The sequence below is a fragment of the Mobula birostris genome, chromosome 2 (genome assembly GCF_030028105.1).
Source record: "Mobula birostris isolate sMobBir1 chromosome 2, sMobBir1.hap1, whole genome shotgun sequence".
Taxonomy (NCBI): Eukaryota; Metazoa; Chordata; class Chondrichthyes; order Myliobatiformes; family Myliobatidae; genus Mobula; species Mobula birostris.
The window spans coordinates 239,122,827-239,144,796 of record NC_092371.1 but is presented as its reverse complement, the minus strand read 5'-3'; the positions used below and the strand labels follow the sequence as shown (position 1 = coordinate 239,144,796).

Genomic DNA, 21,970 nt, shown 5'->3' with positions numbered 1-21,970 from the left:
GGTTGTTTTTAGCGCCCCCCAACCAGCAAAGGCTCCCTTTATTCCTACTCTTTGCTTCCGGCCAGTCAGATAATCTTCAATCCACGCTGGTATCTTTCCTGAAATACCACAGGATTTTATCTTGTTAAGCAGCCTCATGTGTGACATCTTTCATAAAAACCCTTATGAAAATCCAAGTATACAACATCCATTAATTCTCCTTTGTCTATCTAACCATAGAAACCATAGAAACTACAGCACAGAAACAGGCCTTTTGGCCCTTCTTGGCTGTGCCGAACCATTTTCTGCCTAGTCCCACTGACCTGCACACGGACTATATCCCTCCATACACCTCCCATCCATGTATCTGTCCAATTTATTCTTAAATGTTACAAAAGAACCCGCATTTACCACCTCGTCTGGCAGCTCATTCCATACTCCCACCACTCTCTGTGTGAAGAAGCACCCCCCCAATGTTCCCTTTAAACTTTTCCCCCCTTACCCTTAACCCATGTCCTCTGGTTTTTTTCTCCCCTTGCCTCAGTGGAAAAAACCTGCTTGCATTCACTCTATCTATACCTATACCCATCAAAATTTTATATACCTCTATCAAATAGAGGTATATATCAAATATACCTCATTCTTCTACGCTCCAGGGAATAAAGTCCTAACCTATTCAACCTTTCTCTGTAACTGAGTTTCTCAAGTCCCGGCAACATCCTTGTAAACCTTCTCTGCACTCTTTCAACCTTATTTATATCCTTCCTGTAACTTGGTGACCAAAACTGAACACAGTACTCCAGATTCGGCCTCACCAATGCCTTATACAACCTCATCATAACATTCCAGCTCTTATACTCAATACTTTGATTAATAAAGGCCAATGTACCAAAAGCTCTCTTTACGACCCTATCTACCTGTGACGACACTTTTAGGGAATTTTGTATCTGTATTCCCAGATCCCTCTGTTCCACTGCACTCCTCAGTGCCTTACCATTAACCCTGTATGTTCTACCTTGGTTTGTCCTTCCAACATGCAATACCTCACACTTGTCTGTATTAAACTCCATCTGCCATTTTTCAGCCCATTTTTCCAGCTGGTCCAAGTCCCTCTGCAGGCTCTGAAAACCTTCCTCACTGTCTGCTACACCTCCAATCTTCGTATCATCAGCAAATTTGCTGATCCAATTTACCACATTATCATCCAGATCATTGATATAGATGACAAATAACAATGGACCCAGCACTGATCCCTGTGGCACACCACTAGTCACAGGCCTCCACTCGGAGAAGCAATTCTCTACTACCACTCTTTGGCTTCTTCCATTGAGCCAATGTCTAATCCAATTTACCACCTCTCCATGTATACCTAGCGACTGAATTTTCCTAACTAACCTCCCATGTGGGACCTTGTCAAAGGCCTTACTGAAGTCCATGTAGACAATATCCACTGCCTTCCCTTCATCCACTCTCCTGGTAACCTCCTCAAAAAGCTCCAATAGATTGGTCAAACATGACCTACCACGCACAAAGCCATGTTGACTCTCCCTAACAAGTCCCTGTCTATCCAAATGCTTGTAGATTCTGTCTCTTAGTACTCCCTCCAATAACTTACCTACTACCGACATTAAATTTACTGGCCTATAATTTCCCGGATTACTTTTTGATCCTTTTTTAAACAACGGAACAACATGAGCCACTCTCCAATCCTCCGGTACCTCACCTGTAGACAGCGACATTTTAAATATTTCTGCCAGGGCCCCTGCAATTTCAACACTAGTCTCCTTCAAGGTCCGAGGGAACACTCTGTCAGGTCCCGGGGATTTATCCACTTTAATTTTCCTCAAGACAGCAAGCACCTCCTCCTTTTCGATCAGTACAGTTTCCATGATCTCACTACTTGTTTCCCTTAATTCCATAGACTTCATGCCAGTTTCCTTAGTAAATACAGACGCAAAAATCCTATTTAAGATCTCCCCTATTTCCTTTGGTTCCACACATAGCCGTCCAATCTAATCTTCAAGAGGACCAATTTTATCCCTTACAATCCTTCTGCTCTTAATATACATGTAAAAGCTCTTTGGATTATCCTTCTAGCTTGTTATTTCCTCAAAGAATTCCAACAGATTTGTCAGGCAAGATTCCCCCTTAAGGAAACCATGCTGACTTTGGCCTATTTTATCATGTGCCTCTAAGTACCCTGAAACCTCATCCTCAACAATTGACTCCAACACCTTTCCAACCACCAAGGCCAGACGAACTGTCCTATAACTTCCTTCCTTCTTAAAGAGTGGAGCAATATTTGCAACTTCCCAGTCCTCAGGAAACATTTCAGAATCTAATTATTCCTGAAGTATCATCACTAATGCCTCCTCAATCTCTTTCAGAACCCTTGAGCTAGTTCATCTGGGAGAGTCTAGGACCAGTGTTCACAGCCTCAGATTACAAAGATGACCTCTTAGAACCAAGACAAGGAGGAATTTCTTTAGCCAGAGGGTGGTGAATCTGTGGAATTCATCAGCACAGGGCAAGTCATTGGGTATACTTAAGGTGAAGGCTGACAGGTTCTCGTTTAGGAAGGGTGTCAAAGATTACAGGTGGAAAGCAGGAGAATGTGTTTGAGAGGGATAATAAATCGAATGATAGACCCAATGGCCTAATTCAGCTCCTTTCTCCAATGCTGGAATCTGGAGCAAAATGTGCTGGAGGACCTCAGCAGTTCAGACAGCATATGTAGAGGGAAATGAGCTGTTGCTGTTTTGGAGCAACACCTTCCTTCAGGAGTTAAATGATTATTTTATTTATTTAATGATACAGCCTGGAGTAGGCCCTTCCAGCCCTTCGAGCAATGTCGCCCTAACAACCCTGAATTAACCCTAGCCTAACCACCGGACAATTTACAATGACCAATTACCCTGTCAACCAGTACGTCTTTGGACTGTGGGAGGAAACCAGAGCACCAGGAGAAAACCCACACGGTCACAGGGAGAACATGCAGACTCCTTATGGGCAGCAGTAGTGGAAATTGAACCTGGGTTGCTGATACTGTGAAGCGTTGTGCTAACCACTACGCTACCGTGCCGCCAAGAACTTTCTAAATTAATATTGCCCCCTCATTCAGTGCCTTCGTGCCTTGATAACTTGAGCTTATATTTCAAAGCTAGTGCCCTGCAGGATTTACCCAACTTCAATTCAAAAGTTCAAAGGTCAAAGCAATTTTTTTAATCAATGCAACCTTGAGATTCATCTTCTTGCAGAAAGCCACCACAGCAAAGCAACACAACAAAATCTATGAGAAACCCCAGACAACAAAGCACCCAATGTGTGAAAAAAAGAACAAATTGTGCAAATGGTAAATAATCACACAACACACAGAATGTGACCTGTAGAGTCCCCGAAAGTGAGCCCACAGCCAAACAGCCAGGTGAGCGCAGGAGCCTGATGGCTGCAGGCCACAGCAATAGCTTTTTGATACCTCATTTATAGTAACCAATTAAACCCAAATCAAATCAGTTCTGGTTGCTTCGTTATAGGAAAGTTGTGGAAATATTAAAGAGTGCAAAGGAGATTTAGCAAGATATTTAAGAGGTGGCTTCCTCTTGTGCAAAGATAAGGCCACCCTCAGGGTGGAGGAGCAACACCCTATATTCCGTCTGGGTACTCTCCAACCTGATGGCATGAACATCGATTTCTCCTTCCGGCAAAAAAATGTTTTCCCTTCCTTTCCCCTCCTTTTTTCTTTTCCCCACTCTTTTAGCTCTTCTCATCAGCCTAACTCTTTCCTCTGGTTCCCCTCCTCCCTTCCATTCTCCTATGGTCCACTCTCCTCTCCTATCAGACTCCTTCCTCTCCAACCCTTTAACTTTCCTACCCACCTGGCTTCACCTATCACCTTTTATTTACCCTCCTTCCCCTCCCCCCACCTTTTTTTATTCTGGCATCTTCCCCCTTCCTTCTCAGTCCTGAAGAAGGGCCTCGGCCCAAAACGTTGACTGTTTATTCATTTCCACAGATGCTACCTGACCTGCTGAGTTCCTCCAGCATTTTGTTTGTGTTGCTTTGGATTTCCAGCATATGCAGACTTTCTCATGCTTATTGCTTAGCAGGAGGTTGCCTAGATTAAAGAGCATGTCTTGAGGAAAAGTTGATTTGGCTGGAGCTGGAGCTTTTCTCTTTGGGACAAAGGAAGATGAGAGTTGTACAAGATGGACAGCCAGCACCTTCTCCCCAGAGCAGCAATGGTTAATACAAGAGAACATAATGTGAAGGTGATTGGAGTAATGCATGGGGAGGGGTGGGGGAATGTCAAAGGTATGATTTTTATTTACATAGAGTGGAATGGACTGCCAAAGGGTAGTGGTAGAGACAGACGCATCAGAATACATTAGGATTAGCACAACGCTTTACAGTGCCGGTGACGCGGGTTCAATTCCCACCGCTGCCTGTAATGAGTTTGTACATTCTCCCCGTGACTGCGTGGGTTTCCTTCGGGTGCTCTGGCCTCCTCCCACAGTCCAACGACATACCAGTTGGTAGGTTAATTGGTCATTGTAAATTGTCCCAAGATTAGGCTAGGGTTAAATCGAGGGATTACTGGGCGACACGGCTTAAAGGGTCGGAAGGGCTTACTCCGTGCAGTATCTCTCAATAAATAAATAATCAGAATCAGGTTTAGTTTCACCGGCATGTGTCGTGAAATTTGTTAACTTAGCAGCAGCAGTTCAATGCAATACATAATATAGGAGAAAAAAATAAGATAATAATAAATAAATTATAGTATGCGTATAATGAATAGATTAAAAATTATGTAAAAACAGAAATACTATATATTAAAAAAGTGAGGTAGTGTCCAAGGATTCAATGTCCATTTTGGAATCGGATGGCAGAGGGGAAGAAGCTGTTCCTGAATTGCTGAGCGTGTGCCTTTAGGCTTCTGTATCTCCTACCTGATGGTAACTGTGAGAAAAGGGCATGCCCTGGGTGCTGGGGGTCCTTAATAATGGACGCTGCCTTTCTGAGGCACCGCTCCCTGATGGTACCCAAGATGGAGCCGACTAAATCTACAACCCTCTGCAGCTTCCTTCGGTCCTGTGCAGTAGCTCCCCACCCCCCATACCAGACAGTGGTGCAGCCTGTCAGAATGCTCAGGAGACTCCTAGATAAGAACACAGATAATAGAAAAATGGAGTCTATGTGGGTGGGAAAGTTTAGATTGGCCTTGGAGTAGATTAAAAGGTTAGCACATCATAGGCCAAAGGGCCTGTACTGTGCTATGTTCTATATTTTCTCTCATATAAATATGCATCAAAATCAAACAAGCTTTCAAACGGAGGCAGGTTGAGCCTTTTAACCTTGCTTTCACTGCATTTTAATGGAAAAGGCAGAGTCAAGAAAGCTTTGAGACGATAGCCAGCAACTGTGGTACCTCAAGACTTTCTCTTCTTCCCAAGTGAATTCTCATGCACCAAGAATAATCCTCGCTGACAAAACGTCAAAATTAACGAATGATAGCAATAATAAAACTGAGTCAGGCTGATACATGCGAGACAGTAATCCATAAAATTTCACATGAAGTTCTGGGTAAGTTCTACACTGTCACTGTCGCAGACTCACTGTGGTAGTACTGGAGGATAGTCCTGCGTGCCTGTCCAGATGAATACCAAACATGGCATGTTAACTTATTGTCCTGACGTGTTCTCCAGATCAAATTGGATATGTTCCTCAGAGGTTTCATTAAATGACTTCCCACCTTTGGCAGTTATTTAATATGTCTCCGTTTCTGATATCAAGATTTCCTGCAACTCATTAGCTACTTTAAGGGTGTATTTGTCCACCCAGTGCTCTGCGACGACACTGGTGCCAAACTGTATCGGCCCTTGTCCTTCCCTTGGACAACATTGATGTCGTGGAGAGGGAAGACTTGCAGCACGGGCAACTGCCGGTCTTCCATACAACCTTGCCCAGGCCTGCGTCCTGGAGAGTGAAGACTTTCCAGGCGCAGATCCATGGTCTCACAAGACTAACGGATACCTTTATTATTTATTGAGTCCACTTCAAATCACTCCAATTTCTACATGAACCAATATGTAGAAGTAATAGGTAAATTACTAGTTTTTAAAATACATCTAAGAACTTTCTCTGGTTGTCTGCAGCAGTGATAAGAAAATTAAGCTTTAAGTTGTAATTTCGCAAACTCACACAAGGCAAACAAGATAATGTACAGGCTAACCTTCAGGATAAAGAACAGAAAATCATTTACAATGTAAATAAGAAACAAGCTGATGTCAATTCAAAACTTCCTCCTGCTTTGGTCATTCTGAATTCTTTTCAAATAAATGCAGACTGGTACGGTAGCGTAGTGGTTAGCATAACACGTTACCATACAGGCAACCCGGGTTCAATTACCACCGCTGCCTGTAAGCAGTTTGTACTATCTCGCCATGGCCACTAGGGTTTTCCCTGGGTGCTCTGGTTTCATCCCTATGACGCACCGGTTAGTAGGTTAATTGGTCGTTGTAAATTGTCCAGTGATTAGGCTAGGGTTAAATCAAAGGTTGCTGGGCGGTGCGGTTGAAAGGGCCAGAAATACCTATTCCGTGCTGTATCACAATAAATACATTAATTGGGAAGCGTACAATGTGGTGGCATTGAAGAGGGTTCAAAGGAGGTTTACGAAACTGATTCTGGGTTTGAAAGTTTCATCGTATGAGGACTGTTTGGTGGCTCTGGGCCTGTATGCACTGGAATTCAGAAGAATGAGGGGTGACCTCGTTGAAAGCTATGGGATGGTGAAAGGCTTTGATAGAGTGGATGTGGAGAGGATGTTTCCTGTAGTAGGAGACTGGGGCTGAGAGGGAAATGTACCACCCATGATGAAATGGTGGAGCAGATTCGATGGGCCAAATGGTTTAATTCTGCTCCTATATCTTGTGGTGAAAGACCCATTTGCGCATGTAGCAAAATTAAGCCTCTCCATAAAACACATGCTTCAAAAAAAATTAAAACAAGAATCTACCAACTAGGCTGAGATGCCATCCTCGCCATGTAGTCCATGGCAAACTCCACAGCATCTGTTCGTTCCGGAAACAAGACACAGAACATAGACAAGACGCCCAGGTTGTTGCCATAGATTTCATTCCATCGAGCGCTGAATTGTTTGGGGTCCCAGGGAGGCAGGTATTCCTTTGGGTTTGATAGCATGACCTGCACGGCGTCCCAGATACTGTTCGCAATGTGCCGGTGAGTAGTTTTTGCCTTGAGTCGCAGCCCTTCCACATCGCCTTTACTGAAGTACAGCATCGGGTGACCATCGTAATTCCCATTCATAAAGTGGATGCTGCCACCAATTGTTGTATGTGTCAAAAGGGAGAAGAGATTTATCAAAATTATCACTGGTACTCCATGTGTGTAAGTCTTCATTGTGGCAGCAGCTCCCCAAATCCCACTTCCAACCGAATCATCTTCAGCAACCCTGGAAAAGAAGGGGGAAAAAAAAAGCACATCACAAAGCAATACTACCATTCCATGTAGTATTAATGTTTCAAGCCGAGACCCTTCGGTTCGGCCACACTTGGAGTACTGTGTCCAGTTCTGGTCGCCTCACTATAGGAAGGATGTGGAAGCATTGGAAAGGGTACAGAGGAGATTTACCAGGATGCTGCCTGGTTTAGACAGTATGCATTATGAGCAGAGATTAAGGGAGCTAGGGTTTTACTCTCTGGATGAGAGGAGACATGATAGAGGTATACATGATATTAAGAGGAATAGATAGAGTGGACAGCCAGCACCTCTTCCCCAGGGCACCACTGCTCAATACAAGAGGACATGGCTTTAAGGTAAGGGGTGGGAAGTTCAAGGGGGATATTAGAGGAAGGTTTTTTACTCAGAGAGTGGTTGCTGCGTGGAATGCACTGCCTGAGTCAGTGGTGGAGGCAGATACACTAGTGAAATTTAAGGGACTACTAGACAAGTATATGGAGGGATTTAAGGTGGGGGGGTTATATGGGATGCAGGGTTTAAGGGTCGGCACAACATTGTGGGCCGAAGGGCCTGTACTGTGCTGTACTGTTCTATGTTCCTGATGAAGGGTCATCATTCCTCTCCACAGATGCCGTCCCCCAGCATTTCATAAACACCAATGATTTTGCAGATGTTGGAGCTCAAGAATAATACATACAAAATGCTGTAAGAACTCAGCAAGTCAGTCAGCACCTATGGAGAGGAATATTCAATGTTTTGGGCTGAGACCCTTCCTGATGAAGGGTCTTGGCTCAAAATGTTGACTCTTCCTTCCTCTCCGTAGATGCTGCTTGACCTGCTGAGTTCCTCCAGTATTTCATAAACACAAGATTCTGCAGATGCTGGAAATCCAGAGAAATAGACACAAAACACTGGAGGAACCCAACAGGTCAGGCAACATCATCCATGCAGAGAAATAAAGAGCCGGTATTTCGGGCTGAGTTCTTTCATCTGGACTGATGAAGAGATTAGACATTATACTACCAGTGGTTTTTATGGCAAGTTAGTCAGAAGTCAGTTGCTTCATGGTGCAAAGGTGTAAAGTTGGAATGTGGTGAGGGTTTAAGAAATAGACCAGCCATAAATAGAAGGCAGAAAGCGCAGTGTTTTTAATGGGGCAGAACAAACTAGAAAGCGGTCTCACACTGAAATTTATTGCTTGAAGTAACATTATTTTATTTACGTACAGCCTCAATTAAGTCAAGTTAAACTGTCCTAATAGCATGAGGAAGAGGTAGAAGAATTAGTGAGAGATGTGTGTAAGATCATTACTCACAGCCAAGAAAGATTTGAGTAAGACATATGATGCGCTAAAGGAGCTCAGCTGGTCAGGCAGCATCTATGCATGGGCATAAACAGTTGACATTACAGACTGAGTCCTTTCGTCAGAGCATCAGGAGTTCTGGTGCAGGGTCTCGGCCTGAAATGTCAACTGTATATTCCCATCCATAGATGCTGCCCGACCTGCCGAACTCCTCCAGCACATTGTGGGTATTGCTCTAGATCTCCAGCATCTGCAGTACCTCTTGTGTCTTACGATTTCTGAGGTTCCTATAATATGATATGGAAGATTTAATCGAACTAGTACGATAATCTGTTCTGCCAGAATAACATCTTTTTTAAGACCTTACAGGTAATCTGATCAATCATTCTAGTGAACACCACCCCACAGCCTCTATTGATTATCTCAGTCACTGCATTGTACTGGAAGCTCTTCAAACAACTTTTAATAATACTGCTTACATTATAACTACATGGTAGTATTTATGTATTTGTACACATTTTATCTAATATCCATACTTCCAGCTTTTTTTAAATAAAATTCTGTATAATTGTTAAATGTTGTTTCCATGTCCCTCCAGCACAACACCGCAAGTTCTTAATACATGTAAATGTATTTGGCAAATACAGCTAATCCTGGATTCCAAAACCTTAACTGGCATGTATTGCGACAGGGATCATAATCAAGCAATCAACTAACTTAGTGATAAAGTGTAGCCTTTTCCATCTCTGCATTGGTATTTCTATACGAGGCCATGATCCAAGTAGTTAGGATACTCTCAACATACACCCAGTGGTCACTTTATTCCGTGCACCTGTACTTGTTTCTGCAAGTATCTGATCAACCAATTATGTGGCAGCAACCCGAATGGCAGATGTATACAGACCTCCAAACAGCAGCCAGGATGTGCATTACAAACTACAACCCCAGATAGAAGGGCAACGTCATGATAATCGTTGGGGATTATAACATGAAAGTGGATTAGGAAAAACCAGGCCAGTAATGAACCTCAAGAGAGAGAATTTGTAGAATGTCTAAGGGATGACTTTAGAACAGCTTGTTGTTGGGCCCACAAGGGGATCAGCTGAGCTGGATTGGGTGTTGTGCAATGATCCGGAGGTGATAAGAGCGCTTAAGGTTAAGGAACCCTGAGGGAACAGTGACCACAATGTGATCCAGTTCACTTTGAAATTAGAGAAGGAGAAACTAAATTCCAATGTGTCGGTATTTCAGTGGACTAAAGGAAATTACAATGGTATGAGAGGGGAACTGGCCAAGGTTGACTGGAAAGGGACACTAGCAGGAAGGACAGCAGAGCAGTAATGGCTGGAGTTTCCATAAAAAATGAGGGAAGTGTAAAACAGATATATTCCAAATAAGAAATTTTCAAATAGAAGAAGGACACTATGGTGGGTGCCAAGTGAAGTCAGAGCCAAGTAAAAGCACAAGGAAGCCAAAGCCAGTGGGAAGATAGAGGATTGGGAAGCTTTTAAAAACTTAGAAGGAAACTAAGAAGGTCATTAGGAAGGAAATGATGGATTATGAAAGGGATCTAGCGACTAATATCAATGAAGACACTAAAAGCTTTTTTAAGTATATAAAGGATAAATGAGTTGAGGGTAGATATAGAACCAATAGAAAATGATGCTGGATGTAATGAGAAAAACAGAGATGGCAGAGGAACTGAATGCGTATTTTGCATTAGTCTTCACAGTATACCAGACATTCAAGAGTGTCAGGGAAGTGAAGTATGTGCAGTGAAAATTACGATTGAGGAGGTGCTCAGGAAGATTAATGGTCTGAGGGTGGATAAATCTCCTGGACCTGACGGAATGCGCCCTCGGGTTCTGAAAGAAGTAGCTAGAAAGATTGCGGAGGCATTAACGATGATCTTTCAAGAATCGACAGATTCTGGCATTGTACCAGATGACTGAAAAATTGCAAACAAAAAAAAAAGCGGCACTTCTGAAAACACTTCGTTAATGAGAGAGGTTGGAGGCAACTGACCAGACTTGTTCAAGATGATAAGAGGAATTGATTGTGTAGATAGTCAGAGGCTTTTTCCCAGGGGTGAAATGACTAACACGAGAGGGCACAATTTTAAGGTGCTTGGAAGGTGACAGTAACTCAAGTAACCAGATGTTATAACAGTGATGTGCAGAAGAGTATCTCTGAATGCACAACATGTCAAACCTTGAAGTGGATGGGATACAGCGGAAGAAGATCACACTGGGTTTCATTTCATTCCTGTACCTAATAAAGTGGGCACTGAGTGCAAATTTCCAACTTAAGTCAAATGGAGTTTATGTACATACTTTAAGGAACTGCTCCAATGAACTTTTCAACTCCAATCTGCCATCATATTTGATGAATAACTTTTCCATTTCTTCATTTACAGATTTTTGTTGTTCATTTTCTATCATGCTCACTTCAAAAATAACCAGACCGTGTACTCGCTAATTTTTCATAATAAGTGCTAATACTGAGTAGTTTTGTGAATTTGCAGTGCCGGCATTTAACAGCCAGCCAAGAAGCAAGTCAGGAATTTAGCCAAACCACTGGAATTTTTCATCTATTAACATTGAAAAAGGTGGTGAATTGTGTCATGCTCACCGCCCTCTGCACCTGACTTCCCAAAAAGTATTTCTGGCACAGGAGACTTGGAAGTTAAAACAAAATGACGCACTTCACCAAGAGGACCACAACCTTGTCATGGGGTTTGGAGGCTTGTGTCAATGTCCCGGAGGGCTACGTTGGCTTGTTCTTTGGCTCCTCATTGGTGACCCAGGACAAAGGATAGAGGCCAGACTAAGAGTGGCCCACTGGTCCTCCAGGTTCAGGGGTTCAGCTCAGGGCCAACAACCCTGACTAATAAAACAAAGTTGTTATGGAAACAGCGATGGAGAATCCTTGTACATCTGAGTGTGACGGTATGGACACACAGAGATGGAGGACCTCCATGGCTGCCCTGAACACCAGCGGCATAATGGGCAGTAAGCAAATAGATAGGTACACAACGCAAGAAAAACGGAGGCTTGTGGCTATATAAATCAGTGCGACCTTGTGGCAGAAAGGCCGATACTGTGCTGTACCGTTTCAAGTTCTATGTCCTACTTCCTTCAACTGGCTGCTCTCTCCATGGACTTACTCTGAATCAATAAGATTACCCCCTATTATCTGAACTTCAATGAATATAAAGGGAGTTTAAAGAGCAGCTTCATTTGTCACATTGTACATTGAAACATCGCATTAAACGTGTCGCTTGTGTCAACTACCAACACAGTCTGAGGATGTGCTGGGGTAGCCTGCAAGTGTCGCCATGCCTCCAGCACCAACATGTTAACAATAGACAATAGGTGCAGGAGTAGGCCATTCAGCCCTTCGAGCCAGCACCGCCATTCACAGTGATCATGGCTGATCATCCACAATCAGTACCCTGTTTCTGCCTTCTCCCCATATCCATTGACTCCACTATCTTTAAGAGCTCTATCTAACTCTTTCTTGAAAGAATCCAGAGAACTGGCCTCCACTGCCCTCTGAGGCAGAGCATTCCACAGATCCACAACCCTCTGTGTGAAAAAGTTTTTCCTCAACTCCGTTCTAAATGGCCTACCCCTTAATCTTAAACTGTGGCCTCTGGTTCTGGACTCACCCATCAACAGGAACATGCTTCCTGCCTCCAGCATGTTCAATCCCTTAATAATCTTATATGTTTCAATCAGATCCCCTCTCATCCTTCTAAATTCCAGTGTATACAAGCCCAGTCACTCCAAGCTTTCAAAATATGACATTCCCACCACCTAACCTTAACCTTAACCTCAACCTAACATCTTTGGACTGTGGGAGGAAATCCACAGGTCATGGGGAGAACGTAGAAACTCTTTACAAACAGCGGCTGGAAATGAACCTCGATCAGTAATCGCTGGTGCTATAAAATGTTGCTCTAAGTGCTACACTACCATGCACCCAGCCTGTTATAGTCCAGCTCCAGGCTATTCAAAGGTTCCACATAAGAGAATCACTACATCCCAGTCACACACACGCAAACACAAGAGATTCTGCAGAAGTCCTGATGAAGGTTCTCGGCTGAAACATTGACTGTTTGCCCTTTTCCACAGATTCTGCCTGGCCTGCTGAGTTCCTCCAGCATTTTGTGTGTGTTGCTTTGGATTTCCAGCATCTGCAGATTTTCTCGTGCTTGAGATTCTGCCTTCCATGCAAGTAGAACTCTCCGGAAATAAGAAGACCAAAACTATATGCAGTCCTCCAGGTACAGTACTACCGAAACCTTAAACTGTTGTAGCTGGACTTACAAACCTTGGTGCTCATTATTTTTACTAATAGAGTGCTACCATAGACTTAGTCTCTCGATTAATTAAGATAGCAAACATCTGCAGAATAGTTATGATCCCCCGGCATCCCATTAATTACAGTTTGCCAACTTCAAAATAGCCCAATGATCCTAGTTTTCTGTAAGTTTGCCAATTCTCGAATGCATGCCAATCAAAGGAATTGAAGAGGCAGAATAAATACTTCCCTGCCATCTCATGGGAGGGTAGTTTGAAATTTCCATAACAGGAATTGCAGCCTATTTTCCCAGGCTACAGCTCAGCTCCTTTGGTAGTTGCCTGGAGTCTTACTCGAAAACTCCACATTAAATCCATGAGGAATACACCCCGTAAACTAGCCTCATGTTCTAGGCCAGTAACAAACCAAAATAGACAGCCTTTGATGATATAATGATTTCTGTCATTTCAAGAAAAACATGAATATGACAAATAAAGAACAGTTTGAATTATTACTTCGATTGGGCATCTCTTTTATTGGGTAACAGAAACAAGCTCTTCATCCCACCTAGTCCATGTTGAACCATTAATCTATCTGGTCCCATCAACTTGCACCTGGAGCGTAGCCCTTTCTGCCCCTCCTGTCCATGTACCTACCAAAAATTTCTCTTAAATATTGAAATTGACCCCACATCCACCAGCTGTGCCGGCAGCTCATTCCACACTCTCCTTACCCTCGGAGTGAAGAAGTTTCCCCTCATGTTCTTCTTAAACTTTTTACCCTTTACCCTTAACCTATGACCTCTAGTCATAGTCCCACTCTATCTCAATGGAAACTTCCTCCCCTCCCCCTGACTTTTCCTCTTCCCTTCCAGTCCGGATGAAGGGTCTCAGTCTGAAACGTCAACTGTTTATTCGATGCTACCTGACCTGCTGAGTTCCTCCAGCATTTTGTGTGCGTTGCCTTGGACTTCCAGCATCTGCAGATTTTCTCGTCTCTGTGGAAAACGTCTGCATGCATTTACCCTATCTATACCCTCATCATTTTGCACACCTCTATTAAACTTCCTTGCAATCTCCCCTTTTGCATTACTTTAATTTTGCACAGTAACAGGACCTTCCGGCCGAGTGAGCCCACGCCACCAATCACACCCACGCAACCAGTTAACCAACTAACCTGTCTGGGAGGAAACCAGAACACCCGTAGGAAACCTACACATTGACGGGGAGAATGTACAAAGGCCTTGAGGACAGTATCGGCAAGCATTAGAGAATTGATTGGCTAACCAGCATAAAACTGAAAGTTAGGATAACTGGGCCATTTTAAAGCTGGCAAACTATAATTAGATGCTGGGGGATCATAACTGATCAGCAAAGCTAACTATCCTTACTGATCAAGGGACGAATTATGGTAGCATTCTATTAGTAAAAATTATAAGTCGCTGGTACTATTATAGCATTGTTCTAACAACTACACTCTTGCTTTGTCTCCTTCCAATATCGTTTCAAACTGTATATTCCAAATTCCAGCCTTGTACAGTGTGAAGAGATATCAGGTGCACAGGTCAACAGTATTTCTCAAACACCTTTAGAGGTATGAACAGATCATTAATCTTGGCTGTTAGTGAGACACTGTTACTGTAAATCAATTACTGATCTAGCAGATGATAAATGTCAAACAGTGTGCATTGCTTTGTAACTGCAAAAATTAAACTAATTCAAAGGAAGACCTGTTGACATCTGTTGGAGTCTTTCTTGCTCTCCTTGTTCTGTTGATAATTATTGAGTCTGTCCATATGTTCACATGTATTTACGTTTGATTATTGACCTTTGCACATATGACCGTTCTGCTACATGTTGATTGCTCATGGTTGTTTGCACTACCTATGGTTGCAACTGTTGGTTGCTATTGTGTTGTCTGCTATGGTACTGTACTATGTTTTATGCTTGGCACTGAACAACAATCAATGCTGGTATATTTCACATGTTGGCAATAAAGTGATTTTGATTGTTATAAACAAGAACTAGTCCCTAATTCTCAATGCAAGTTGTAATCAGCAATCAGTTTGATGTTGAAGTCAGAGCTTTGCAAAGTAAAGAGACCAGGAGACTCGTCTCCATTGGCCAAACGCAATACAGTGGGGTTACAAACAAGAGAAAAATCTGAAGAAGCTGGAAATCCAAGCAACACACACAAAACACTAGAGGAACTCAGCTGGCTAGGCAACATCTGTGGAAAAAAGTACAGTCGACGTTTTGGGCTGAGACCCTTCAGGAGGACTGAAGAAGAGTCGCAGCCCGAAACATCAATTGTACTCTTTTCCATAGATGTTGCCTGGCCTGCTGAGTTCATCCAGCATTTTGTGTGCATTAAAGTGGGGTTATGTCACTTAGCATATCAAACATGGTTACAAATTGGGATAAGGCTTAAAATTTTTTTTGATGTTTAGGGTTTTGAGGACAGGGAACCCAATACAATCACAACAGGACCAGTTAGTGACCACCTAGTGAGCAGGTCAGAGAACTAACACCTTGCCATTGGGATTTGATACCAGTTTGGGCACGGGCAGCTGAGTTCTGGATGAGATCACATTTCCACTGTTTTCAAGGTGTGTACAGCATTGGAATAGTTGGGCCTCAAGATGATATGTTTCACGTACTGGCAATAAAGTGATTTTGATTCTGAGGTTTAAATAAATGCAACTATTTTCTATCTGAAAATGGAAGACCTATTAAAAATCAAGTCATTAACTTACCAACAGAAAGCTGGCTGATATTAGGTACAGGACAAGATTTACAACCTAGCAAATTAACAAACAGTAAAATTTCTTACTGATGATAAATTATACTATTCAAAGAAGTTTAAAGAGCTGCAAAACACCTCAAGAGGAATTAAAAGTTAAGCATATAAATGCCAAAGAATTGTAATGCATGAACCAATGCCTGCACCACAAAATTATATTCAGGGTCTTATCACTATGGTTGAAGCCTCATTTGTATATTTTAGTAGAACTCTCATCTATATTAGGAGGTTGGAGCCTCCGTGAAAACTATGTCGGGACAGCAAGAGTGGAACAGAGCTGTACTCTAAAATTGCTACACACTGTTTCACAAGCATTTTAAAGAAAGGAACAGTGCTAATTATTTGTTACAACAGGAATTTTAAATGAACACAGAAATACCTTGTTAACAGTTCATGTAAAGCAATCATGGGTGTTTGAATGTTTTTAAAATCAACTTAATATGTCACCTCCAACACTGTTGTGTTAATAAGCAGAGCTTGTCTGAATGCAATGGCATGCAACTTGATTTCCACCCACTTGATGTATGAGCAGACAGCGAAACATGGCAACAATTACATTGTCAAGGTCACTACTTCCGGTTTATATACCCCAGCAGATCAATTTTACAAAGGCTATGCAATTGCAGTTGTTGGATAATACATTAAATGTTTTCCCATGGCTTGTACGCTGCATAATTAAATGATAAACTTTTCGATAAGTATTTTTGCTTTCAATAAATCACCTCCATTCAGACCCCAAACAGTCCTTTCAGATGAGGCAACACTTCACCAGTGATCTGCTGGGACTATTCTGTCCAGCACTCCCAATGTGGCCCCCTCTACTTTGGTGAGACCCGTCGTAAATTAGGGGATTGCTTTATCGAGCACCTCCGCTCAATCTGCCAGGAGTTTAATTCCACTTCCCATTCCCATTGCAACATATTTGCCTCCTCTTGTGCCATGATAAGGCCACCCTCAGGGATGGAACAGCAACATCTGATATTCCATCCGGGTAGCCTCCAACCTCATGGCATGAATATCTCCTTCCAGTTATAAAAAAACCTCCCCGTCTTCTCTTCTTCTATTATCCACTCTGACTTCTTACCTTTTGTCACCTGCCCATCTCCCCCTCCCTTTTCTCTCCTCTCCAGCCCTTTACCTTTCCCACCCACCTGGCTTCACCTATCACCTTCGCCTCCCCCCACCTTTTTATTCTGGTGTCTTCCCCTTCCTTTCCAGTCCTGAAGGGGGGTCTCGGCCCAAAACATCAACCATTTACTCATTTCCATAGATATGCTGTGTTTAGCACCTTGGTCCCAGAGGAACATTACTTCATTTAGCTTATTCATGTGTACGTTGAATGACAATAAACTTGAACTTAAACCAGACACTGTGCAGTGTGGAACTGATGACTATATGAATTTGCAGATTACTCTCCAAAACCACCCATCCCCATTCCATATCATTTTCTTGCCATAGCTCAGCTGCTCCTGAAACTGTATATATTCCATGGTACATTCAAATATAACTACTGCAACGATCCTGGATAGCCTATCTGTTCCTATTCTCTCTAACCTACAGATTTTCCATAACTTTTCGGCCAGGTTCTAATTCACACAGAACTTTTCACCCAACACTCCTCTGATTTCTGACTCACAATTCAACAAGGGTTCAGTTTAAAAATTTACTTTCAAATCTCTCCATGGTCTGGTCCCTCCCTAAGGCTGTAAATGATCCTCTCAAAGAACGTCAGGCATACTGGAAATAGAAAAGACCGTCAGACATTGGAGCAGAATTAGGCCATTCAGCTCCGAGAGTCTGCTCTGGTATTCATTCAGAACTGATTTATTATTCTTCTCAACCCCATTCTCCTGACTTCTTGCAACCTTTGATGCTCTTACTAGAGTTACAAAATATACGTGGACTAAGATGTTAACTGTCCTGTGCCATCACCAGCGGGATCATCAGTTGATCTGCCACCTGTCTTCAGGAGTTTCGGCCCGCTTATGATCAAGACTCCCTCGAAGTGGTGGGCCAGCAGTGCTAAAGCACCACCTACCACTGGTGAGCTTAAAAACTTGGCGACTGTCTCTATCAGAGTTGTTGGTCACTTCCATCCAACAGATAGTCTACTCTTCAGGCGTCTATGCAACTACTGAAGGGTTTGCAAGAGATGTATACACTGTCTGACTATCTACCCCTCTGGACATACTTGGTCCACATCCATACTGATCCTTTCTCTGCTGCCTCAGCTACAGCTCTGCTGGTTGACTTGATCGCTCGTCTAGTGAAGCCAAGGTCATGCAGTCACTTTTGGAGAGTGAACGCAATAAACCCACGGCAGCCTACTTCGAATGGATAGCATGAGACCTTCCACCCTCTGTCTCTGCACTCTGATCTTAATTCTGCATACTTGGTTAACTTGCGCTCATGGGCTTCATCGATGTTGTCTTCCCAGGGGACTGTGAGTTCACCAATAACCGCTTCTCTGCTGGTGTCAGACCATATGATTATATCTGGACGCAATGTTGTGAAAGCTATTTGCTCCAGAAAACTGCCTTTCCCATCCAGCTCAGCCTTGACACACCAATCATTGGCTGAAGAAAGTATGCTTGATCGTGAGCCTGTGCTGTACACCCTTGACTTGGAGCCTTCTTTCACAAATGATATGCGATGTTCTGTGCAACATGGGGCATGAGATAAGTTGTGCTGCAGTACTCTCTGCTCAACCGCTTCTGTTACAACTTTGAGAACGTTGTTATGTCTCCAAGTGTTCATGCCGCTGGAAAGATGACTCTGCATGCACTCAAGATATGTTGAAGTGTTCTGTTCTCACCTCAAGCAGCACACCTGTCTGTCTTATCTTCATACCAGGTGCTGAGGTTGGCAGGTGTTGGGAGCAGATCGTATGCTGCTCTGCATAAAAAAGAAATGCGGAGCGGTTCCATCTGCCACAGAACATTCCAAGATAGGTGTCATTGTTCAACACTTTCCCACCGGGTCCAAGCCCCTTGTTTGGCCAGGCCAGCTGTTATGTTAACCTCTTCTCCTCTTCTACCTCTCGTATTTCTTGTGTTACAAGCTCACGGTGCTCCTTACCTGTAGAAGAAACCACCACTTGTGGGTTGTCCATCCAAGCCCCTGGCAGCCTAGCTGGATAGCCCCAACTGTCTCCTTGTGCTTCAATATAGACTCTGCCTCATCAACTGCTACACGGGCTGACCACTTCCTGCCTGATCTCACATCCAGCTGGGTGTTCTTGATGACAGGGTCTTTTGAGTCTCGAAGCATCAAGAATGATCTTACCTTGGCTACCTTGACTTCCTCAACAAGGGACTGCACTGGGATGGTAAGCTTTGTCTCGCTGCTGTGGATTGCAACATTGGTGAGGCTGCTCGGTACTCCAAGCCACTTCTTCACATACTTGTTGATCTTCCGTTCCATTGCCTCAACGTGGGACATTGCCACTTCATAGACAGTTAGCGGCCACATTATCCGTGGCATCAGTCTGTACTGCAAGCACCACAACTTCAACTTGCCAGGCAAGCCACACTTGTCAACAGACATCAGACCTCTGCTGATCTGTTCTGCTGTCTCTTGAATCCTCTTGGTGCCTCTCAGCTCCTCTGTGTACCATTGCCCGAGGCTCTTAACTGGTTGGTCCTGAATGGATGGAATCTCCTCTCCACAAAGGGTGAAATGAAAGTCAACCAGCTTTCCTCTCCTAAGAACAAGGCTCCTTGACTTCTTGGTCTTGAACTTCATTCTTCCCCAATCTTCTCCTCGAGTCTAGATAGTACATTTTCCACTGCCTCCGTGCTGGGACCCAAAAGGGTAAGATCATCCATGAACGCTCGTATTGGTAGTAACTCCTCTCCGCCATCAAGTGCAACACCTGGTCCCACTGATTCTGCAGCCCTCACAATGACCTCCATGGCTAACACAAAAAGGATGGGTGAAATTGCACATCCCATTGGGATTCCAACATCCAAGCTCTGTCACCTACTTGTAAACTGCTGAGTGGAAAACCTCATCTGGAAATCGTTGCAGGACTGCATAACAAAGTTCTTCACCTTAGCAGGAATCCATAAGAATTCCATCACAAACTCAATCAGGACATGGGGAACAGAACCATATGCATTTGCCAGATCAAGCCAAACTATAGCCAGATTTCTTCTCAACCTTTTGGACTCCTGGATGGTATGCCATATCATACTAGAATGTTCAAGGCATCCTGGGAAGCCTGGTATTCCTGCCTTCTGCACAGATGTATTTACTAATCCATTTTCAATCACAAATGAAGATATTCTTTCTGCCAGAATGCCAAACATAATCTTCCCCTCTACATTCAGGAATGAAATTGGTTAGAACTGATTCAATGTAGAAGAATTCTCTTCCTTCGGGATGTATACTCCTTCAGCCTCACTCCATGACAAAGGAACAACACCTTGTCTCCACACCACCTTTAACAATCTCCACAAGTATTTCCTCAGCTGTTCACACTTCTTGAACACCTTATACGGCACTCCATTAGGTCCTGGCACTGAGCCTGACCTTGCCTTTCTGATGAACCGTTCGACTTCTGCCAGTTTGGGTTCTGACAGATTGAACTTCGCTCCTGGCTTGGTAGGCTTCACAAGCCCTGAAATGTCAAGCAAAGGGGCCTCCTGCTGTTCGTTAGAGTAAGTGCTTGCTAGGTGATCCTCAAGTTCTTGTTGAGAGATGTTAAGTTGCCCGCTCTTACTTTGTTCAAACAGTTTCTTTGTGAACTGGTGAGGGTTCTCAAAGAATGACTTTCTTGCCTTTTCTCTCTTCTTTCTCTTTTTACGTTGTGACTCTGCACGACGGAGTGATGCTAACTTTAATTGAAAATGCTCTCAGAGATCAGCAAGCCCTGGCTTGTCACCCTCACTTGCTACCTTCCACCTCTGTCTCAACGATCTAAGCTCTCTCCTCAACCTACTAATCTCCTTCTGGTGCCTGCTTGGTTGCTGTGTAGGCTTTGCTTTCTTCAACTCCACCAAACCAAACCTGTACTTTCCAACATCATAAATCATATCACACATCACTTCCAACTTTCTCTTTGATGTTCCCCTGAGAGTGTTGTCCAATATCATACTGATATCCTCATCAAATACATGCCAAGCCTTCTCATCTGCCATTGCTGGCCACTTGACCTTCCTCTTCTCCTCTACCTCCTCACCACCGCCATCATGCGAAGAATCTACCTGGGTACTGTGGTCTGAAACCTGACTTGGGTTATCTCTCGTCTGACCTGGAGTATGATGACTCTCTCCAGAGCGAATCGCTGTGGCTTGTGAATCAGTGGTTGAAAAGACCACAGCATCTGTGCTTGGTGAAGAAATCTCATCTTCATCCACTGGGATGGAATAGCACTTCAACTTTGCTTGGTGGACTCGTAAACTTTTAATGCTGGAAAATGCTCTCCCACACCAACACACTGGACACTCAGAGCCTCTTATCCTAGCTCTTGGTCGTAGTCATTCCCTGTAATTAACTGTATCAGTCCAATTGGGTCCATCATTCTCCCTCCCACTCGGAGGACCCCGAGGGTATGTTTCTCCATGTAAACTAGAAGCTTCAAGAGGTGGGTGCTTTTCTGAGCTGGTGCCCGGACTGCCAATCCTGACACCCCCGGTGCCAGGCTAATGTAACGCCCTGGGAAAGGTTTCACTGCTAATGTAATGGTTTTTCTGTAGCAGCAGTGTTTGGGTTATGGCTAGAGATAATGGGGGCTATGAAGGGAGTGTTTTTTTCTTGTTGTTTGCCTAAGAGTGAGGTGATCTGGGTTTTTTGTTCAGCGAGAGAGAAAGAGAGAAGACATCAGAAAGGAGAGGTTGTAGACAGCAGGACGGAGTGGACTTAGAGTTGACGAAACCTGGGGAAATCGATGGAGAACCAGCAGAAGGGAATCCGTGAGCTCCAACGTGCACATTAGACCGTTTCATTAAAATGGGCCCTTTTCTTTTTGTTTTACTTTACTTACTAGTCAAATTAAGAATTAAAGAGCTAACTCGTCTAATTGCATATGGTGTACTTTCTGTTATTTCATGCTACTGATTTGTAACGGGGGAACAGATCACACAGCATCCACACAAACAA

At 43.5% G+C, this 21,970-nt stretch overlaps 1 protein-coding gene across 4 annotated transcripts in view; it reads right to left on the bottom strand.

The window, feature by feature from the left end:
• The window catches only part of dse (dermatan sulfate epimerase), a 138,211-nt gene that overhangs the window by 83,375 nt on the left and 32,866 nt on the right, over positions 1-21,970 (bottom strand). For 2 of the 4 annotated variants that reach the window (XM_072251621.1, XM_072251622.1), the window contains exon 2: positions 6,995-7,450. The exons of 1 other annotated variant lie outside the window; for it this stretch is intronic. In XM_072251621.1, coding sequence (XP_072107722.1) covers positions 6,995-7,398 — 404 coding nt within the window. In that variant the 5' untranslated portion in view covers positions 7,399-7,450. Of the gene's footprint in view, positions 1-6,994; positions 7,451-21,970 lie in introns of those variants that run through there. One more of the 4 variants, XM_072251623.1, reaches the window with a different exon arrangement.